The 19,970-nt window shown below is 40.5% G+C and overlaps 2 protein-coding genes across 4 annotated transcripts in view; both read right to left on the bottom strand.

Moving 5' to 3' along the window:
* Positions 1-231: 231 nt before the first annotated feature.
* metrnlb (meteorin like, glial cell differentiation regulator b) lies at positions 232-14,973 on the bottom strand. The gene is made up of 6 exons (XM_088341342.1): positions 14,725-14,973; positions 11,151-11,325; positions 7,217-7,436; positions 6,363-6,422; positions 3,452-3,794; positions 232-1,349 (listed from the first exon to the last, which is right to left on the bottom strand). Exons 1-6 carry the CDS (start codon positions 14,937-14,939, stop codon positions 1,334-1,336), a joined length of 1,029 nt encoding a protein of 342 aa, XP_088197468.1. The 5' UTR covers positions 14,940-14,973; the 3' UTR covers positions 232-1,333.
* Positions 11,229-19,970, bottom strand: part of qtgal (queuosine-tRNA galactosyltransferase) — a 35,200-nt gene continuing 26,458 nt past the window's right edge. Inside the window, exons 12-13 of one of the 3 annotated variants that reach the window (XM_088341341.1) lie at positions 19,791-19,882; positions 11,229-11,325 (exon numbers count right to left, since the gene is read on the bottom strand). In XM_088341341.1, the coding sequence (XP_088197467.1) occupies positions 19,802-19,882 (81 nt within the window). In that variant the 3' untranslated portion in view covers positions 11,229-11,325; positions 19,791-19,801. Of the gene's footprint in view, positions 11,326-14,935; positions 15,084-18,389; positions 19,883-19,970 lie in introns of those variants that run through there. The other 2 variants (XM_088341339.1, XM_088341340.1) reach the window with 2 other exon arrangements.

Below are 19,970 nucleotides of genomic sequence, written 5' to 3'. Positions count from 1 at the left end.
GCAGAGAGCGAAAGAGAGAGAGTGGGAGAAAAGGGGTGGAAAAGAAATAAAGAAAGAAAAAAAGAAAGAGAGAGAGAGAGAAATAAATAAATAAATACAAGTACAGAGTCTTTGCTCGAGGCACCTGGCTTTGGCAACATCAAGTGGACCTATTTCAACCTGCAGCTTGTTTTTCTCTTGCGCTTCTCCGAGTGTTGTCTGGCGGGCCGGATTCAATCCCTTAGCAGGCCTGGTCTGGCCCGCGGGCCGCCTCTTTGACACATGTGTGCGGTGAAAGACATAAGCACAGGATTCCTGACCGGCCCGGAATTTTGGTACATAAATCTTTGGGGTTCTCCAAAAGCTCTGGGAGAAGAAGCGAGCCAAACTGTTACGGAAGAAGATATAATAATAAAACAGAGTGCTTACAGTACTAAGCCATCACAACTAAATAGAAAAAAAACAATGCCTACTAGAAGGAAAAACAACAAGTTTAATCAAACTCATTTAAAAGAACACAGGGAATCAAACCTCCCTGCAGTACCACACACGTACGACACTAACTCGATTCATTTCATGACGTTTTTTTTTCTTGCATTTGAGTCGTTTCCCAATCGTTTACATATATTGATTATATAACCTGAAAACAGGGGCAGCACGGCGGCGCAGTGGTTAGCGCATGTGCGTGGGTTCAAATCCAGCTCCAGACTTCCTGTGCGGAGTTTGCATGTTCTCCCCGTGCTTGCGTGGGTTTCCTCCGGGCACTCCGCTTTCCTCCCACGTTCCAAAAACCTGCATTTCAGGTGAATTGGCCGGTCCAAATTGTCCCTAGGTGTGAATGAGCGAGTTGTCTGTCCCTGTGTGCCCTGCAATTGGCTGGCAACCAGTTCAGGGTGTCCCCTGCCCACTGCCAGATGATTGCTAGGATGGGCTCCAGCACCCCCGCAACCCTACTGAGGATAAGCGGTGCAGCCAATGAGATGAGATTATATAACCTGAAAACAGGGGCAGCACGGTGGCGCAGTGGTTAGCGCATGTGCGGCACAGTTCATGTCTTGGGAACCTCCTGCGTGGGTTCAAATCCAGCTCCAGACTTCCCGTGCGGAGTTTGTATGTTCTCCCCGTGCTTGCGTGGGTTTCCTCCGGGCACTCCGCTTCCTCCCACATTCCAAAAAACATGCATTTCAGGTGAATTGGCCGGTCCAAATTGTCCCTAGGTGTGAATGAGTGAGCGAGTTGTCTGTCCCTGTGTGCCCTGCGATTGGCTGGGAACCAATTCAGGGTGTCCCCTGCCCACCGCTTGCTGGGATGGGCTCCGGCATCCCCGCGACCCTACTGAGGATAAGTGGTGTAGCTAATGAGATGAGAACCTGAAAACACCGTGTTCATTAAAATCAGAACAGTGCACTTTAAGACAATTTAAGACAAATAAAGTCTATTTCTGCATAAAAGAAACAAAAGCACGACAAACACATGCTATAAAGACTCACAGAGTTGTATATTTGTACACTTCCTGAAAGAAGATTACTTCAAGAGAGCTTTTTACAAAGCAAGCGTTCATTTTCAATGAGCTATACACGTTCAAATAACAAAATAGTGATACTTACGTGTAGTATACATGCATATTATCTAATAACATTCACATATATACATGAGAAGGAAAAATGACATTTGATTGACCTTTGAAGTGACTTGGGCTGGTAGAGTGGAGAAGCGGGTGGATGCAAATGGGGGAAGAGATGGTGGATTCCAGTGAAAAATGATTTTTTTAAAAAATTAACTTGCGAAATATACATGCAAATCATTAACGAATATACTTGGCCTGGTCGAGTGGAGAAGCAGGTGGATGCAAAATTAGGCAAGTGATGGTGGATTCCAATGAAAACTGTTTTTTTAAAAAAAATCCATTTGGCAAATATACATGCACATCATAAAAAATAAATATACATGAGAAGGAAAGAAGACAATTTAAGGACATTTGGAGTGAAGTGGCTGGTAGAGTGGAGAAGCAGGTGGATGCAAATGGGGGAAGAGATGGAGGATTCCAGTGAAAAACGATTTTTTTTAAAAATTCACTTGGCGAAATATACATGCATGTCTCTAAAAATATATATAAATGAGAAGGAAAATGAGATTGTATTGACATTTGGAGTGAAGTGACTTAGGCTGGTAGAGTGGAGAAGCAGGTGGATGCAAATGGGGGAAGAGATGGTGGATTCCAGTGAAAAATGATTTTTTTAAAAAAATTAACTTGCGAAATATACATGCAAATCATTAACAAATATACTTGGCCTGGTCGAGTGGAGAAGCAGGTGGATGCAAAATTCGGCAAGAGATGGTGGATTCCAATGAAAACTGTTTTTAAAAAAAAAATCCATTTGGCAAATATACATGCACATCATAAAAAATAAATATAGATGAGAAGGAAAAAAGACAATTTAAGGACATTTGGAGTGAAGTGGCTGGTAGAGTGGAGAAGCAGGTGGATGCAAATGGGGGAAGAGATGGAGGATTCCAGTGAAAAACGATTTTTTTAAAAAATTCACTTGGCGAAATATACATGCATGTCTTTAAAAATAAATATAAATGAGAAGGGAAAATGACATTTTATTGACATTTGGAGTGAAGTGACTTAGGCTGGTAGAGTGGAGAAGCAGGTGGATGCAAATGGGGGAAGAGATGGTGGATTCCATTGAAAAATAATAAAAAAAAAAATTATTTGCGAAATATACATGCAAATCATTAACAATAATTATAAATGAGAAGGGAAAATGACATGTTATTAACATTAAGAGTGAAGGGACTTGGCCTGGTCGAGTGGAGAAGCAGGTGGATGCAAAGTTAGGCAAGAGATGGTGGATTCCAATGAAAACTTTTTTTTTTTTTTAAATCCATTTGGCAAATATACACGCACATCATAAAAAATAAATATACATGAGAAGGAAAAATTCTCAGACGTCGGGGCGCCGCTGATATGCGAAGATTATGGAGCCTAGCCGACACGCCCTCATGCGGGGAGGAGACCAATAAGAGAAAGCTAACGTTAAATGCAGATGACATATCGCCAATTGGGGAATAGTGGGATGTCTTTGATTTGTTTGTTGAAATGTATAAATGATCCTGGGCAACTTAGGTGGGGGCCATCTCCGATTAGGTACACCATAAATATCTGCCCCCGTGTGGTCCGTTTGGTCATTTCTCTCTCAAAAAACGAGCGCACATAACTGTTGGATGAATGTGGGGCGTGTTTGGTTAATGGAGTCAGATAACTCATTTGAACTACTTGGTAAATTTTGATAGAAAATTCCCAACACACCTTTCCTCCTCCATAGTCCTCCCAAATAAAATATTAAACTCCTGATTGTCTTCGGGCTCGGTCCTGCCAATAAAGTGAGTTTTTCGGGCTCGGGTTGGGTCGGGCTTGAATACCCGCGGGTGGGGTCGGGCTGTATTTTTTTAGGCCCTATCTTACCTCGAGTCAAGTGACCTCCAACTTTCGGGTACATCCACGTGGCAAGGATTACTTCCCGCCTGTCGGGCTCGGTCATAAATCATCAGAAAGTCCCGGTAACGGGTCGCACATCCCAGCCACGCTTGTCCAAAATGGAGCCGGCCCGTTATCAGGTACTCGTCTCCTCCTTCGGGGACGTCGCATCCGGGGGTAACGTTCACGTACGCCGTCCCGCGCCGTGTTTTATCCCCGTTTTCCCCTCCAAAGACGCCATCTTTGTGGCGGAAGAGTCGATTCAGCCTCAGGCGGGCGCGGGAGTGTCCGGCAGGCGTGGAGCGGGTCCCTTGGAACGTGCCGATACCTGCTACAGAAACGTCGGGGGCGTTACGATCGAAGGACAGGAACAGGACTGAAATTCGGATCGACGGAACAGAATACTAACACGACCGGTCACTCCCAAGTCTGGATTCCTAGGTACAGCAGACCCCGAGATATGACATCAATCCGGTGAAAAAGAAAGAGAGGAAGAGAGAAAGAGAGAAGGGTAGAAACAGAGAATGGGAAAGCAAGAGGGAGAGTAATATATAAAAGAGAGAGAAAATGAAAACAGAAATAGAGGGTAAAAGAAGATAAAAAGACACAGAGAGAAAGAGACAAAGAAGAACAAGAGAAAGAGAGATGGAGCGAGTGAAAGAGAGAGATAGAGAGTGAGAGAAAAGGGGAGGGAGAGAGAGAGAGAAAGAGAAGGAGAGAGAAAGAGGGAGACAAAGAGAGGGAGAGTGAAAGCGAGAGAGAGAGAATGAGAAACAAAAGAGATAAAAAGAGAAATAGTGAGAGAGGCGGAAAGAGAGAGAAAGAAAGAAATCCAAAGAGAAATAGAAAGGAGAGAAAGAGAGAAGGGGAGAAACAGAGAATGGGAAAGCAAGAGAGAGAGAAAGATATAAAAGAGAGAGAAAATGAAAACAGAAAGAGAGGGTAAAAGAAGGTAAAAAGACACAAAGAGAAAGAGACAAAGACAAACAAGAGAAAGAGAGACGGAGCGAGTGAAAGAGGGATAGAGTGAGAGAAAAGGGGGAGATAGAGAGAGAAAGAGAAGGAGAGAGAAAGAGGGGGACAAAGAGAGGGAGAGTGAAAGTGAGAGAGAGAGAATGAGAAACAAAGGAGATAAAAAGAGAAATAGTGAGAGAGGCGGAAAGAGAGAGAAGGAAAGAAATCCAAAGAGAAATAGAAAGGAGAGAAAGAGAGAAGGGGAGAAACAGAGAATGGGAAAGCAAGAGAGAGAGAAAGATATAAAAGAGAGAGAAGGAAAGAAATCCAAAGAGAAATAGAAAGGAGAGAAAGAGAGAAGGGGAGAAACAGAGAATGGGAAAGCAAGAGAGAGAGAAAGATATAAAAGAGAGAGAAAATGAAAACAGAAAGAGAGGGTAAAAGAAGAAAAAAAGACACAGAGAGAAAGAGACAAAGAGGAACAAGAGAAAGAGAGATGGAGCGAGTGAAAGAGAGAGATAGAGAGTGAGAGAAAAGGGAAGGGAGAGAGAGAGAGAAAGAGGAGAGAGAAAGAGGGAGATAAAGAGAGGGAGAGTGAAAGTGAGAGAGAGAGAATGAGAAACAAAGGAGATAAAAAGAGAAATAGTGAGAGAGGCGGAAAGAGAGAGAAAGAATGAAATCCAAAGAGAAATATAAAGGAGATAAAGAGAGAAGGGGAGAAACAGAGAATGGGAAAGCAAGAGAGAGAGAAAGATATAAAAGAGAGAGAAAATGAAAACAGAAAGAGAGGGTAAAAGAAGGTAAAAAGACACAAAGAGAAAGAGACAAAGACGAACAAGAGAAAGAGAGACGGAGCGAGTGAAAGAGGGATAGAGTGAGAGAAAAGGGGGAGAGAGAGAGAGAAAGAGAAGGAGAGAGAAAGAGGGAGACAAAGAGAGGGAGAGTGAAAGTGAGAGAGAGAGAATGAGAAACAAAGGAGATAAAAAGAGAAATAGTGAGAGAGGCAGAAAGAGAGAGAAAGAAAGAAATCCTAAGAGAAATAGAAAGGAGAGAAAGAGAGACGGAGCGAGTGAAAGAGGGATAGAGTGAGAGAAAAGGGGGAGAGAGAGAGAGAAAGAGAAGGAGAGAGAAAGAGGGAGACAAAGAGAGGGAGAGTAAAAGTGAGAGAGAGAGAATGAGAAACAAAAGAGATGAAAAGAGAAATAGTGAGAGAGGCAGAAAGAGAGAGAAAGAAAGAAATCCAAAGAGAAATAGAAAGGGGAGAAAGAGAGAAGGGGAGAAACAGACAATGGGAAAGCAAGAGAGAGAGAGAGAGAGAGAGAGAGAGAGAGAGAGGAAAACAAAAAGAGAGAGCAAAAGACGGTAAAAAGACAAAGAGGAACAAAGAAAGAGAAAAAGAGAGACAGCGCAAGTGAACGAGAGAGGGATAGAGAGTGAGAGAAAAATCAAGGAAGAGAGAGAGAGAGAGAGATAAAGAGAAAGAGAGAGATAGCGGTAGAGATAAAGAGAGTAAGAGTGAAATAAATACAAGTACAGCGTTTATGTGAGGCACCTGGCTTTGGCAACATTAACCTGCAGCTCCTTCTTCTCTTGCGCTTCTCTGGGCATTTTCTCGTGGGCCGGATTCAATCCCTGTTTGACACCCCTGGTTTAGAGCATTCCTAGGGTTTCAAATTAGGGTTTGGGGCCAAAACTAGAATTTCAGGGGGTTCTTCGGGGTTTCCCAGTAAGGTCTCAGACTAGGGTTTGTCCCTGAAATCAAGGTTTTTAAAGCGCCAAGAATACATCTTTCCGGCACCACGCTTCCCCCTACTGGACCGGAGCCTGCTTTCTGGCAATGACGTGTGTGAGCATCACTCAAAAAAGAGCGAAATGATACTTTTTTCCAAAAAAAAGGATTTTATAAAATGCCAAAGACACAAAAAAAAATCAGAAAACTGTTTACCAAAATCGCCGACGCAGACGGAGAGGAGCAATTCTTCACCGGAACACAGTTCGCACGTGACTGCAACAAAAAATACAGAAAAGGGAATATCAACACCTCGAATTAACTAGAATATATGAGACTTATGAGTCAAAATGAAATAAAACTATTTTAAGTACTTTACAATAAGGACGAAGGGATGTTTTGGCTAATGCTAAACAGGCTAATACTGCTAACGAAATCTCATTTCGTATAAATTAACCAAAAAAAAACATAGATTTGATTAAAAAGGTGAATTAATGACTATTGACTTAATTGTGAAGACTGAAAACGTTAAAAAATAATAATTTTAAATGCCCTTTTTAATCCTTCCGTTTGTCTATTATTTATCAAAGCCGTTGATTTTAAATTTATCATAACATTTGATCGGTGATCAATAGAACAGTAGAATAAAACGCCAATCCTGATTGGTTCATAGGTAAGACCAGCCGTGATTGGCTAAAAATTGCCACCTACCTTTAAAATACTTGTTTTATCCAAAGGTGAGAGGAAAATCACGGGCTTGATTTTATAAACTCTTTTTTTGATTGACATTTACTTTTTTACTATATTAAAAAAAACATTTGATTTATTATTAAAATGTATTATTTATACGCGTAAAAGAGAAAACACCTTCGCATAGTACCAAACAGGAGGAAATCACTCGCTAGCAAACAGCGTCCTGATTGGCTGTTAAGTAAAACGCGTCGTGATAGGCTGAAAGTCAGAGTTCCATAGCAACCTAATGCTTTTACTGTGTTATCTAAAGAATAAAAGATCATAAAACTATTGTTACCAGGTTGAAATCAAACAAAAAGAAAAAGAAAAATAATGACCTGAATTCTGTCGGAGGTGAGGATATAAACGCGCTGCCCGCGCCGACACCAGCTCGTACTGGAAAGCCGTGATGCGCCTACCCACGTCGGCCCCCGGGACGGCTTCCACAAAAAGGACTCCGTGGGACAGGTTAAAGCACCGGACGCCCCCCCGGGGTTGCTCATTTTCGGCTGCCAGCAGCGTTAGACGTCCGCCTCGCTCCAAGTACAAGTGGGAACCCTTCGGTTGACACACACACGGGGAGTTTATAGTGAGATTTCCTACACTTTGAGCAGTCTTTGAACGCCGCGCGAGAACAGCGTTTGTTTACTTTTTCTTTAACAGAAATTAAAGTTCATTATTATCAAAAATCCTCTCATTCAAAGGAAGATCGTTCCTTTCCATGTTTAAACACTCAAACGTGAGCTTGAAAACGGTATCTTTTCAAACAATTTTGCCTCTTTATCCTGACATTCTATCATCTCGCTTTTCTCTTTATTACGCGTCTATCATGGGGTGCCGTATCTAATCTCGTTGCAAACAATATTCACTACGTTATCAATAACAATAAAAACAATTCAATTCAGCTTATTTGGGTGCATGTTATTTATTGTACCATTAAAGCGATTATCACGTGACGTCACGTGAGTGCGCATTCGTCGCTAACGCCGTTTAGCATGCTAATGAGTTTAATTATTCCCTTTGTGCAAACGTGATTCATTTGTATCCGGTTTCTTTTTTTCTCATCCAAAAACAGAGGTAAATTTCATTTGCAATAAGTACTAAAGGATTTTATACATTTGACTATAAAGGATTTTATACGATTGACTACAAATTCCCTGTATTCAGTTTAATGCAATAACGATATTCACTGACTGGGCTTTAGTTCAATGTCAGGGCAGGCTGTTCGAAATGCACAATATTTTGTCTAGGAAATTTTGACAACAGGATTTGCTGGCACGCCCATGGGAGGAGCCGAGACGCCATCTTGCGGGGAGACGTGAGCCAATAAGAGAAAGCTAAAGGACTTCAGAAGGAGGCTTCGCTCAGACTCCAACGTGACTTCGGCAGTCTCCTGTTTTACATTTAGTTCTGCTGTTAGGAAAAATAAACATCCGCCCCCGTGTGAAAATGTCGGCCTTCCTGATCATTTTTCTCTCAAGAAACGAGCGCATAATTGTTGGATGAATGTAGGTCGTGTTTGGTTAATGGAGTCGGATAACTAATTCGAACAATTTGGTAAACGCTACATTTTGATAGTTTAATTCCCAACAGTACTTTGTCACCACCAAAATGAACTGGCCAAGAGATCCTACATTAAAGGGCCAGTGCGTAATTATTCACCACTCGTGGTCGATGTAGCTTAGAATCTAACTGAAGCGAGTGCATTGGCAGGAGACACACTACGGAAGCCTGAAGGATGCCACTTTGCAAAATACCAAACTCTACCTTCATATTCCTGGCATGAGCAAAACAAGTACATGAAAATTTGTGTTTATCCCCTCCAGCAACAAAAAAAACAACAACAAAAGAAAGCTGTATACACACATAGCAGCTAAGTGGCTAACATTAGCGGCTAACAGGAAAAGCGACTAAAAAGGCCAGTCAAAGCTTTATTCACACAAAGCTGTTAAGATTTGCAGCTAACAGTGAGCAATATCCTGGAGCTGAGTGGCTAGAGAAGGTAACCGTGGAAAAAAAGAATTGACACTGAGGGACAAAGCAGGAGCAGCTAACAATGATTTGCTGCGAGTCATAGCCTACAGCCAAGTGGCTAATATGAGTGGTTAGAGGAGGAAACCGTAGAAATAAAGATCAAGAATCACAGGATTTAGTGACCATGACACTTGTGGCTCAGCTAAGCTGTGAGTGCTAAGTCTTCGTTAGGTGCTAAAAGCGGCAATGGGACAAGCTAGCTTGGCAAAGTGGTCATTCAGGCTTCCGCAGTAGTAAGATGGCGGCCAAACTTGTCAACTCCGAGTTGTGTAATAGGAACAATTTCTAAATCCCGTTTATGAAATAGTCTGTTTTTATTTGAATTAACAGTTTTATTTAAATGATACATCATAGCCTTTCCAGCAGCTCTGTGTTATTCCGCTCTTTTTGTGATTTATCGTTTTAAGTGTCTGCTTCTATCTTCGGTGTTTTTTGTCCCGTTTGTCAACTACTTTCTATCCTATGGTTATGGGTTTTCACGCACAAAAACGCATTTATTCGAGGAATCAACTCCTTGTCCTGAAGAATTCTCGTGCCAGCGTGAAGAGGGGGCCCTATCGTGGCTGCCGAGCCAGAGCTAGCTAAGCGGCTAGCGGCATTATTAATCTTTGGTACCGTCCGTAATCATGGTAAATGTGAACTCTCTACCAAATAAGACCGACGAACTGGCTGTGCTGGGGAAAAACATCAAAGCGTACAGGGAGTGCAGTTTGCAGTGTTTTACGGAATCGTCTAGCATCCCGGACGCTAACGTGGAGCTACCCGGCTTCAGCGCTGTTAGGGCAGACAGAGACACAAAAGCCTGCGGGAAGCGGAGAGGAAGTGGACACGAGGTGGTGTAACCCTGGGCACAAAAGATTTCCATCTGCTGCAGGGACGTCGAACTTTTAGCCTAGCGTGCGACGTCATCCACTCCGCTGTTGCTAAACTACAACACACCACCCCAAGGCCATCCTGTTAATCTGTTAATAAACAACAAAAGGATACTGCTGGAAGTGTGAATTTCCCTACGGGGATGAATAAAGTATCTATCCATCTATCTATCTCTATCTATATTCACACCAGTAGGGGTCACTATATAATATACACTGAGGCTTTAAAACCCAACTCCAAAGCTAATAATAAATGAAATACCGTATTTTCCGCACTATAAGGCGCACCTAAAAGTCTTAATTTTTTTCAAAAGCTGACCATGCGCCTTATAATACAGTGCGCCTTATATATGGATCAATATTAAATCGCAAAGTCTTCCAACTAACTTGCAGCCGCCGACTCGATTTTCCCCCGAACGCCAAGTAGTCCGCGGTGTATGCTGGGATTTATTTACCGGCGTTTCATTGGTTAACCAATGTGTCAATCATCATTTGAATCGATCACTATTGGCTAAAGTTATTCGGAGGTCAAGGGGCGGATCCTTTTTATCATTTACAGGGGGGCATTGGCTTAAACGGCAAAACAAAGGCTGCAATTGGCCGAAAAAGATGAATGCGTATAGCTTGTGGCTGACGGCATACAGAAAGCATTCTTTACTATTTTGTATTTGTAAATATTTTAGTCTCCTGGATTTACTAAACTCACGGATATAAGAGGACCACGGCTGCACATTATTATGAACACGACGACTTTGGTGAGCTACTCCGGCTATATATCTTGCTTCAGACTGAACTCGATGATTCTGTGATAAGCGGTGCAGATAATGGATGGAATGGAGTGTCTATTTTTAAATTCAACTCAATTCCAAGTGTTTATTGTCATATGCACAGTAAAGTTGCGAGCGAAAAAGAAAATAGAAACTAAGGAATGGTTGGCATTTCTTGAATTCCAAGACTTTAACCTTCCGAATGATATTTGAAACGATGCATTTGAGTGACATCGTACCGACACCGCATCCGCATGTGTCTACGACATGTATTTGCTTCTTTGCAAGCTTTGGGAATGTTAAGGGGGTAATCAGTTGGACTGAACCATCTGACTGTTTTGTCCACGTTCCCATTGTAGCGCCTTATAATCCAGTGCGCCTTATCTATGGAAGATATAGGATCAAAACTATTTTTGGGGGGTGCGCCCTATAACCCGGTGCGCCCTATAGTGCGGAAAATACGGTACATGGACGCATTGTGGGCCTTTGTAAGTTAAATGGGGAATCGGGAAGGGAAGAAACAGCTTTTATCATCATTTTGGCAAAGTCGATTCGCAATTCGAGTGACAAAAGACGGAATCAACAAGAAAGTGCGTCACCTTGGAATACGGCTGAGGTCGAACACAGGCGTGCAGACCCTCCGGCTCGCCCGGCGTGTTTGGCCGCAGGTTGACGATGAGGGCCCCGATGGGGTATCTCCATTCCAGCAGACCTTGAGAACAGCGAAGGTAGACCTGTTCCACGTCCCGCCGATGAGACTCGTGGCTTAGACCGCTAGGAAGGAAGAAGGACTTCTCGTAAAAGACAGAGTATTTCAAGGTCAAACATCTGGAACATAAATACAGAGTTTTTCTTTAAGTACCGTATTTTCCACACTATAAGGCGCACCGGGTTATAGGGCGCACCCCGAAAAAAATTGTTTTTGGTCCTATTTTTGACATACATAAGGCGCACCGGATTATAAGGCGCTACAATGGGAACGTGGACAAAACAGTCAGATGGTTCAGTCCAACTGATTACCCCCTTAACATTCCCAAAGCTTGCAAAGACGCAAATACGTGTCGAGAACACGTGCGGATGCGGTGTCCGTACGATGTCACTCAAATGCATCGTTCCATCATTCGGAAGGTTTAAGTCTTGGGATTCAAGAAATGCCAACCATTCCTTAGTTTCTATTTTCTTTTTCGCTCGCAACTTTACTGTGCATATGACAATAAACACTTGGAATTGAGTTGAATTTAAAAATAGACACTTCATTCCATCCATTATCTGCACCGCTTATCACAGAAACATCGAGTTCAGTCTGAAACAAGATATATAGCCGGAGTAGCTCACCAAAGTCGTCGTGTTCATAATAATGTGCAGCCGTGGTCCTCTTATATCCGTGAGTTTAGTAAATCCAGGAGAATAAAATATTTACAAATACAGTATAGTAAAAAATGCTTTCTGTATGCCGTCAGCCACGTGCTAAATAAAAATAAAGGCTTTTAGGTGCGCCTTATAGTGCGGAAAATACGGTAGTTGAAAGTTCAGACTTTAGTAAAGGAATCTGCATGGGATAGCTTGCAGAAAAAGAACAAGAAAGTAGGATTATCAGAAGTCCAATACATCAAAACTACTCCAACAGCCTCCCTGCTATAGAATAGCGAAACACTATAAGTAGATCTAAAGGAACAAGACATGAAAGGAAGAAAACACAGAATATATTAGAATACCAACTAACTAAACAAAACATAAAAAGAGGAAGAAGGGGAACATAGAAGTGCATCGAACAACCACATAAATCAACAGAAAAATACATGAAAGTAAGGGAACACAAGAAAGAGTCCTTCATGTGGAGAGAAGACCGTGAAACATAAAACTGGAACACTAGCTCTAACTGAACAAAACATAAAAGGGACAGCGTGTTGGAATATCAACCGGTTCTCACTGAACAAAAACGTAAAAGTAAGAGGATGCAGGGACTTTCTATCAAAAAGATATTTACCTCACATGCTTTTCGAAAGAAAATTTACAAAGGAACAAAGATGGAAAACCGAACAAGAGATGATAAAAATACCCAAACTAGCATGCACTGAACAAAACATGAATGAAAAACAAGAATTTTGTAATCGATATTTAAATCCAAGCAGTAGTCATGCGATGCGCAGCTTCCACATATTCATAAAACAACCTCAAACAATTATCCAAAAGAACAAAAACATAACAAGAGAGGATGGGACACTGAACAAAACATGAAAGGAACACAACTTTGTCATTTTTATTTTAGATCCAACTTTGAGATATACAAAAAAATTGTCAAAAAACCCTTCAAATAATTCAAATAACTCGCCAAAAGAACCAAAAAAAGAACAAAAATGAGCTCACACTGAAAGAAACATGAAAGAAACACTAAACTTTTCTGTTCTTTTGTGAGATCCAAAACACAAACAATACTCGCTCTAAAACATCATCAAATAACCTCAAACAATTTAAATAATCTTAGATAGAACCACAATAGAGGAAAAGATGATGGAACACTCAACCTAGTTCACACTGAACAAAACATGAAAGTAGCTAACTTTTCTGACCCCCAACCCCTTTGTTTTTAGTTCAAAGCTTCAGTCTGGCAATTCTTGCCTCCAAGCATCATTATCCAAAAGAACAAAGATCCAAAACAGAACAAGATCTGATGGAACTTATAAACTAGCTCTCACGGAACAAAACATGAAAGAACCACTCAACTTTTTACGGTTTTATTTTAGTTCCAAACCAAACACCTGCAAAAACGTTACACAACAACCTCTAATAATTCCAATAAATCTCCCGAAAGCACAGGTGTCAAACAGGCGGCCCACGGGCCGGATCGGGCCCGCTAAGGGATGGAATCCGGCCAGCGAGACAACACTCGGAGAAGCGCAAGAGAAAAACAAGCTGCAGGTTGAAATATGTCAACTTGATGTTGCCAAAGACAGGTGCCTCGAACAAAGACACTGTACTTGTATTTATTTCTCTCTCTCCCACTCTGTCTCTTTCACTCTATGTGTCTCTCTTTTTCTCTTCCTTTGTTGCTCTTTGTCTCTTTCTCACTACGCGTCTTCTAACCTCTTTGCTCTAACTTCCTTTTCTCTCTCATTCTTCCTACCCTTCGCGCTTTTTTTTCTCTTTTCTCTCCTTCTGTCTTTCTATTTCTCTTTGGATTTCTTTCTTCCTCTCCCTTTCTTTTCCCCCTCTCTCACGACTTTTTATCTTTTGTTTCTTACGCTCTCTCCCTCTCTCTTTCTTTGTCCCGCCCTCTCTCCTTTTCCCTCCCTCTTATTTCTTTATCTCTTTTTCTTTCTCTTGTATTGACGGAACGGACACATTCATTTATTTCTCTCTTTCTCTTTTCCACCTCTTTTCTCCCACTCTGTCTCTTTCACTCTCTGTGTCTTTTAACCTCTTTTGCTCTAACTTCCTTTTTTCCTTTTCTCTCTTTTATCTTTCTCTCTTCCTACCCTTTGCGCTTTCTTTTCTCTTTTCTCTCCTTCTGTCTTTCTATTTCTCTTTGGATTTCTTTCTTCCTCTCCCTTTCTTTTCCCCCTCTCTCACGACTTTTTATCTTTTGTTTCTCACGCTCTCTCCCTCTCTCTTTCTTTGTCCCGCCCTCTCTCCTTTTCCCTCCCTCTTATTTCTTTATCTCTTTCTTTCTCTTGTATTGACGGAATGGACACATTCATTTATTTCTCTCTTTCTCTTTTCCACCCCTTTTCTCCCACTCTGTCTCTTTCACTCTCTGTGTCTTTTAACCTCTTTTGCTCTAACTTCCTTTCTTCCTTTTCTCTCTTTTCTCTTTCTTTCGTCCTACCCTTCGTGCTTTCTTTTCTCTCCTTTCTATTTCTCTTTGGATTTCTTTCTTCCTCTCCCTTTCTTTTCTCCCTCTCTCACGACTTTTTATCTTTTGTTTCTCACACTCTCTCCCTCTCTCTTTCTTTCTCTGTCCCGCCCTCTCTCTTCTTTCCCCTCCCTCTTTCTCTTATTTCTTTATCTCTTTTTCTTTCTTTTTAATCTCCTAGTCCGGGCCCCCGGCAGAATGTTTGTTCTATCGCGTGGCCCCCGAGTTCAAATGAGTTGGACACCCCTGCCCTAAAGAAACAAAACATGTAAGAAAACAACATCATAAGAATTTTGTCGAGTTGGCCTCCCGGTCCTCACCTCCCCCGCCAGCTGCACTGCTCGCTGGAGTAGCGGGGCTCCACGAGCCTCCACGCGATCGCCACCGTCAGTAAGTGCAGGACGGTCCAAGACTGGATCATGCTGATCCGGTCCCGAAGAACCCCCAAATCCGTTCTCCCTCGATCTCTCTCTCGCGCCCGTGGAAAGGAGTCTGGCCCCTCCCCCGCGCGCGCGTGCCAAGACACGCGAGTCATTGCGCAGAGCCACGCCCACTCTCCATTCGGGACTTTGGCCCCTTCTCCGCACGTCCCCTGAGAGGGGGCCAAACGGGTCTTGAGCGCGCACGCGCATTCTTTCCGTCTCCGATTGCGACCTTCGTGCCTTTCACTTCCTCCCTTCTAAAAAAAAAAAAAAGAAAAAAAAAAGAGGGGAGACATTTCAAGTGCTGGGGAGAGAAAAAAGATCATTTGTGCAACAATCAAAGAAGTAAGGATGATAAAGTATACATTTCTGTCTGAATTTAAGGAACCAGATCCCAATAAATTCCAACCCAAAATGAGATATTGGAAAAGGAAGTCCTTACAGGAAGGCGGCGTACAGAAACAGAACAAGAAAGTTTACAAGGACCTCTAGGATTCAAAAATCAGAATTCCCACCCTCAAACAGCACACCCCTGCTGAAAAGGTTGAAAATCTAACTAGATTTAACGAAATAAAACATAAAAGAGTGAAGACCAATCGAATACCAACTAGTCCTAACTGAACAAAACATGGAAAGAGACATAAAGGAAAAAACAAATTTGAATGGAACAGAACAAGGAAGTTTATGAGGACCTTCGGAATTCACAGCCTCAACAATATATGCCTGCTACACAATGTTGAACCAGGTCTAACTAAACAAAACATAGAAGTTGAATTCAAGTTAGAATACAAACTAATCCTAACTGAACAGAACATGGAAAGGGGCATAAGGGAAAAATTCACATTCAAATGGAACAGAACAAGGAAGTTTATTAAGACCTTCAGAATTCACAGCCTCAACAATATATCCCAGCTACATAATGTTGAACCAGATCTAACTGAACAAAACATGTAAATTGAATACAAGTTAGAATACAAACTAGTCCTAACTGAACAGAACACGGAAAGAGGCATAAGGGAACACATTTCACATTTGAATGGAACAGAACAAGGAAGTTTATGAGGACCTTCAGAATTCACAGCCTTAACAATATATCCCCGCTCCACAATGTTGAACCAGATTTAACTTAACAAAACATAGTTTATTCAACTTCTATGTTTTGTTTAGTTAGATCTGGTTCAACATTATGCAGCAGGGATATATTGTTAATATTGATATATATCCCAGCTACATAATGTTGAACCAGATCTAACTAAACAAAACATAGAAGTTGAATTCAAGTTAGAATACAAACTAGTCCTAATTGAACAGAACATGAAAAGAGACATAAAGGAAAAATAAAATCAAATTTGAATGGAACAGAACAAGGAAGTTTATGAGGACCTTCGGAATTCACAGCCTCAACAATATATCCCAGCTACATAATGTTAAACCAGATCTAACTTAACAAAACATAAAAGTTGAATACAAGTTAAATTACAAACTAGTCCTAATTGAACAGAACATGGAAGAAGACGTAAGGGGAAAATTCACATTTGAATGGAACAGAACAAGGAAGTTTATTAAGACCTTCATAATTCACAGCCTCAACAATATATTCCAGCTACATAATGTTGAACCAGATCTAACTAAACAAAACATAGAAGTTGAATTCAAGTTAGAATACAAACTAGTCCTAATTGAACAGAAGATGGAAGAAGACGTAAGGGAAAAATTCACATTTGAATGGAACAGAACAAGGAAGTTTATTAGGACCTTCATAATTCACAGCCTTAACAATATATCCCAGCTACACAATGTTGAACCAGATCTAACTAAACAAAACATATAAGTTGAATACAAGTTAGAATACAAACTAGTCCTAACTGAACAGAACATGAAAAGAGACAAAAAGGAAAAATAAAATCAAATTTGAATGGAACAGAACAAGCAAGTTTATTAAGACCTTCATAATTCACAGCCTCAACAATATATCCCAGCTACATAATGTTGAACCAGATTTAACTAAACAAAACATGTAAGTTGAATACAAGTTAGAATACAAACTAATCCTAACTGAACAGAACATGGAAAGAGGCATAAGGGAAAAATTCACATTTGAATGGAACAGAACAAGGAAGTTTATGAGGACCTTCAGAATTCCCAGCCTCAACAATATATCCCAGCTCCACAATGTTGAACCAGATCTAACTAAACAAAACATGTAAGTTGAATACAAGTTGGAATACAAACTAGTCCTGATTAAACAAAACATGGAAAGAGATGTAAGGGAAAAATTCACATTAGAATAAAACAATTCGATAACGTAATGAGACCAACCAGCTCCAACAGAACAAAACATGAAAAGCAATAACAGCAGAAACAAAACCACACTTATTTGTACCTCATTTCCTATATATTTCAGTTTTACAAAATAATCTATTTATGAGAAAAGACGTCGGTCTCGAGGCGTGTACATAAACAGAACAAGGAAGTTATTAGGACCTTCAGAATTCACAGCCTCAACAATATATCCCCGCTACACAACTATACTGGTAGTAGCATAGTAGTAACAACATTGTTATAACATGATAAGTTGTTATTTCAGAAATACATAATGTTGGCGTAGACAATTCATATCCCACCGTGTGTTCAATTCAGCTCATGGTGTTCCGACCGAGAATTTGGACGCAAAAATAAGAGCTGAAAAAATTCTGTTGATGACATTCATTCTAAAAAGAAACAATCTGAGAAACAAACCGAATATTCTGGTCTCGTGAACACGACGAAGTCATCCCAAAACAAGCATCGATGATGTGATTATTTAAGTAATAATGGATCTGACCGAGTATTTGGACCCATAAATAAGAGTTAAAAAAATCAGTTTTGTTTAGGACATTCATTCTAAAAAGAAACAATCTGAGAAACAAACCGAATATTCTGGTCTCGTGAACACGACGAAGTCATCCCAAAACAAGCATCGATGATGTGATTATTTAAGTAATAATGGATCTGACCGAGTATTTGGACCCAAAAATAAGAGTTAAAAAAATCAGTTTTGTTGAGGTCATTCGTTCTTAAAAGAAACAATCTGAGAAACAAACCGAATATTCTGGTCTCGTGAACACGACGAAGTCATCCCCAAACAAGCATCGATGATGTGATTATTAAAGTAATAATGGATCTGACCGAGTATTTAGACCCAAAAATAAGAGTTGAAAAGATCAGTTTTGTTGAGGTCATTCGTTCTTAAAAGAAACAATCTGAGAAACAAACTGAATATTCTGGTCCCCTGAACACGATGAAGTCATCCCGAAACAAGCATGGATAATGTGATTATGAAAGTAATAATGGATCTGACCGAGTATTTGGACCCATAAATAAGAGATGAAAAAAAGAGCAGTTTTGTTGAGGTCGTTCATTCTAAAAAGAAACAATCTGAGAAACAAACCGAATATTCTGGTCTCGTGAACACGACAAAGTCATCCCTAAACAAGCATCGATGATGTGATTATTAAAGTAATAATGGATCTGACCGAGTATTTGGACCCAAAAATAAGAGATGAAAAAAAGAGCAGTTTTGTTGAGGTCGTTCATTCTAAAAAGAAACAATCTGAGAAACAAACCGAATATTCTGGTCTCGTGAACACGACAAAGTCATCCCTAAACAAGCATCGATGATGTGATTATTAAAGTAATAATGAGCTGATTTAATACTAAAAGTAACATAACTAGAAATCTGCTCATGAATTTGTCACAGACCAGTTTTGTCAGTGTTGACTTTGTCGTCTTGACCCCGGCTAAGCTAATCGACGCTAAAGTAATTATTAACGAGTCAACCAACAAAGACAAAGGCTCGTTTTGTCAGTCTTTCGACGTATCGGAGAAGAATTTCAACTGATGGATCAGGACGTAGGTTTTTTTTGTACTTTTCAACTCAAAATCAGGTTTTTTTGGGGCTAGCTTAGCGAAAAAGAAGCTAATAACGAAGCCAATTGTTACGTTGTGGCATGTAGCTTTTGGGGTCGGGTCGGTTAATCCTACGAGTGTTATCAGTCGTGAAACTTTTGTAACATAAAAGAACAAGATCACATAAATATGTGAAACAAATCTAATTGGCTTCAACAAAATCACATGATTCAATGGAGCAATATAATGCTGGTCTCTAGATGGCGTGCGAGCACAATAAATGAACAGTAAGAAAAGCGAAACTTTTGTATATAAAAGAACAAGATCACATGAATATGTGAAACAAATCTGATTGGCTTAAACAAAATCGCACGATTCAATGGAGCAATATAATGCTAGTCTCTAGATGGCGTGCGAGCACAATAAATGAACAGTAAGAAAAGTGAAACTTTTGTAACATAAAAGAACAAGATCACATAAATATGTGAAACAAATCTGATTGGCTTAAACAAAATCACATGATTCAATGGAGCAATATAATGCTAGTCTCTAGATGGCGTGCGAGCATAATAAACGAACAGTAAGAAAAGCGAAACTTTTGTATATAAAAGAACAAGATCACATGAATATGTGAAACAAATCTGATTGGCTTAAACAAAATCGCACGATTCAATGGAGCAATATAATGCTAGTCTCTAGATGGCGTGCGAGCACAATAAATGAACAGTAAGAAAAGTGAAACTTTTGTAACATAAAAGAACAAGATCACATAAATATGTGAAACAAATCTGATTGGCTTAAACAAAATCACATGATTCAATGGAGCAATATAATGCTAGTCTCTAGATGGCGTGCGAGCATAATAAACGAACAGTAAGAAAAGTGAAACTTTTGTAACAAAGGAACAACCAGTTACTGTGAAATCGAGGGAGTGTATTGGGGGAGGCAAGCTTATGACCAGGCTTCCCGGCACTAAAGTGACGGACTAATAGATATAATCTTTCCATCGTTAAGGTACTTTTGAGGATAAAATCAAACAAAGGCACATTCAAACGATAAACTATCATTTCCCTTACCAAAGTCTTGCTCAGTTGAAATGGAAAAAGTCGATTCCTTCTTTTAACTGCAAAGAGTCGAGGTTTTCCTCCAGAACGCCGGCCGTCATGTCCTGAAGGCATCACAAAGATCACGGGAGTGCAGTGTTCATTTTACCTCTAAAAAAAGTAATGGGTCCAGGGACTCGCATGCTCAGAAAT

This window comes from Urocampus carinirostris, chromosome 8, assembly GCF_059441175.1.
Source record: "Urocampus carinirostris isolate Australia breed hairy pipefish chromosome 8, RoL_Ucar_1.0, whole genome shotgun sequence".
NCBI classification, from domain to species: Eukaryota; Metazoa; Chordata; class Actinopteri; order Syngnathiformes; family Syngnathidae; genus Urocampus; species Urocampus carinirostris.
Note: the sequence above shows the minus strand (reverse complement) of the source record. Positions and strands in the feature narration are given on the sequence as shown.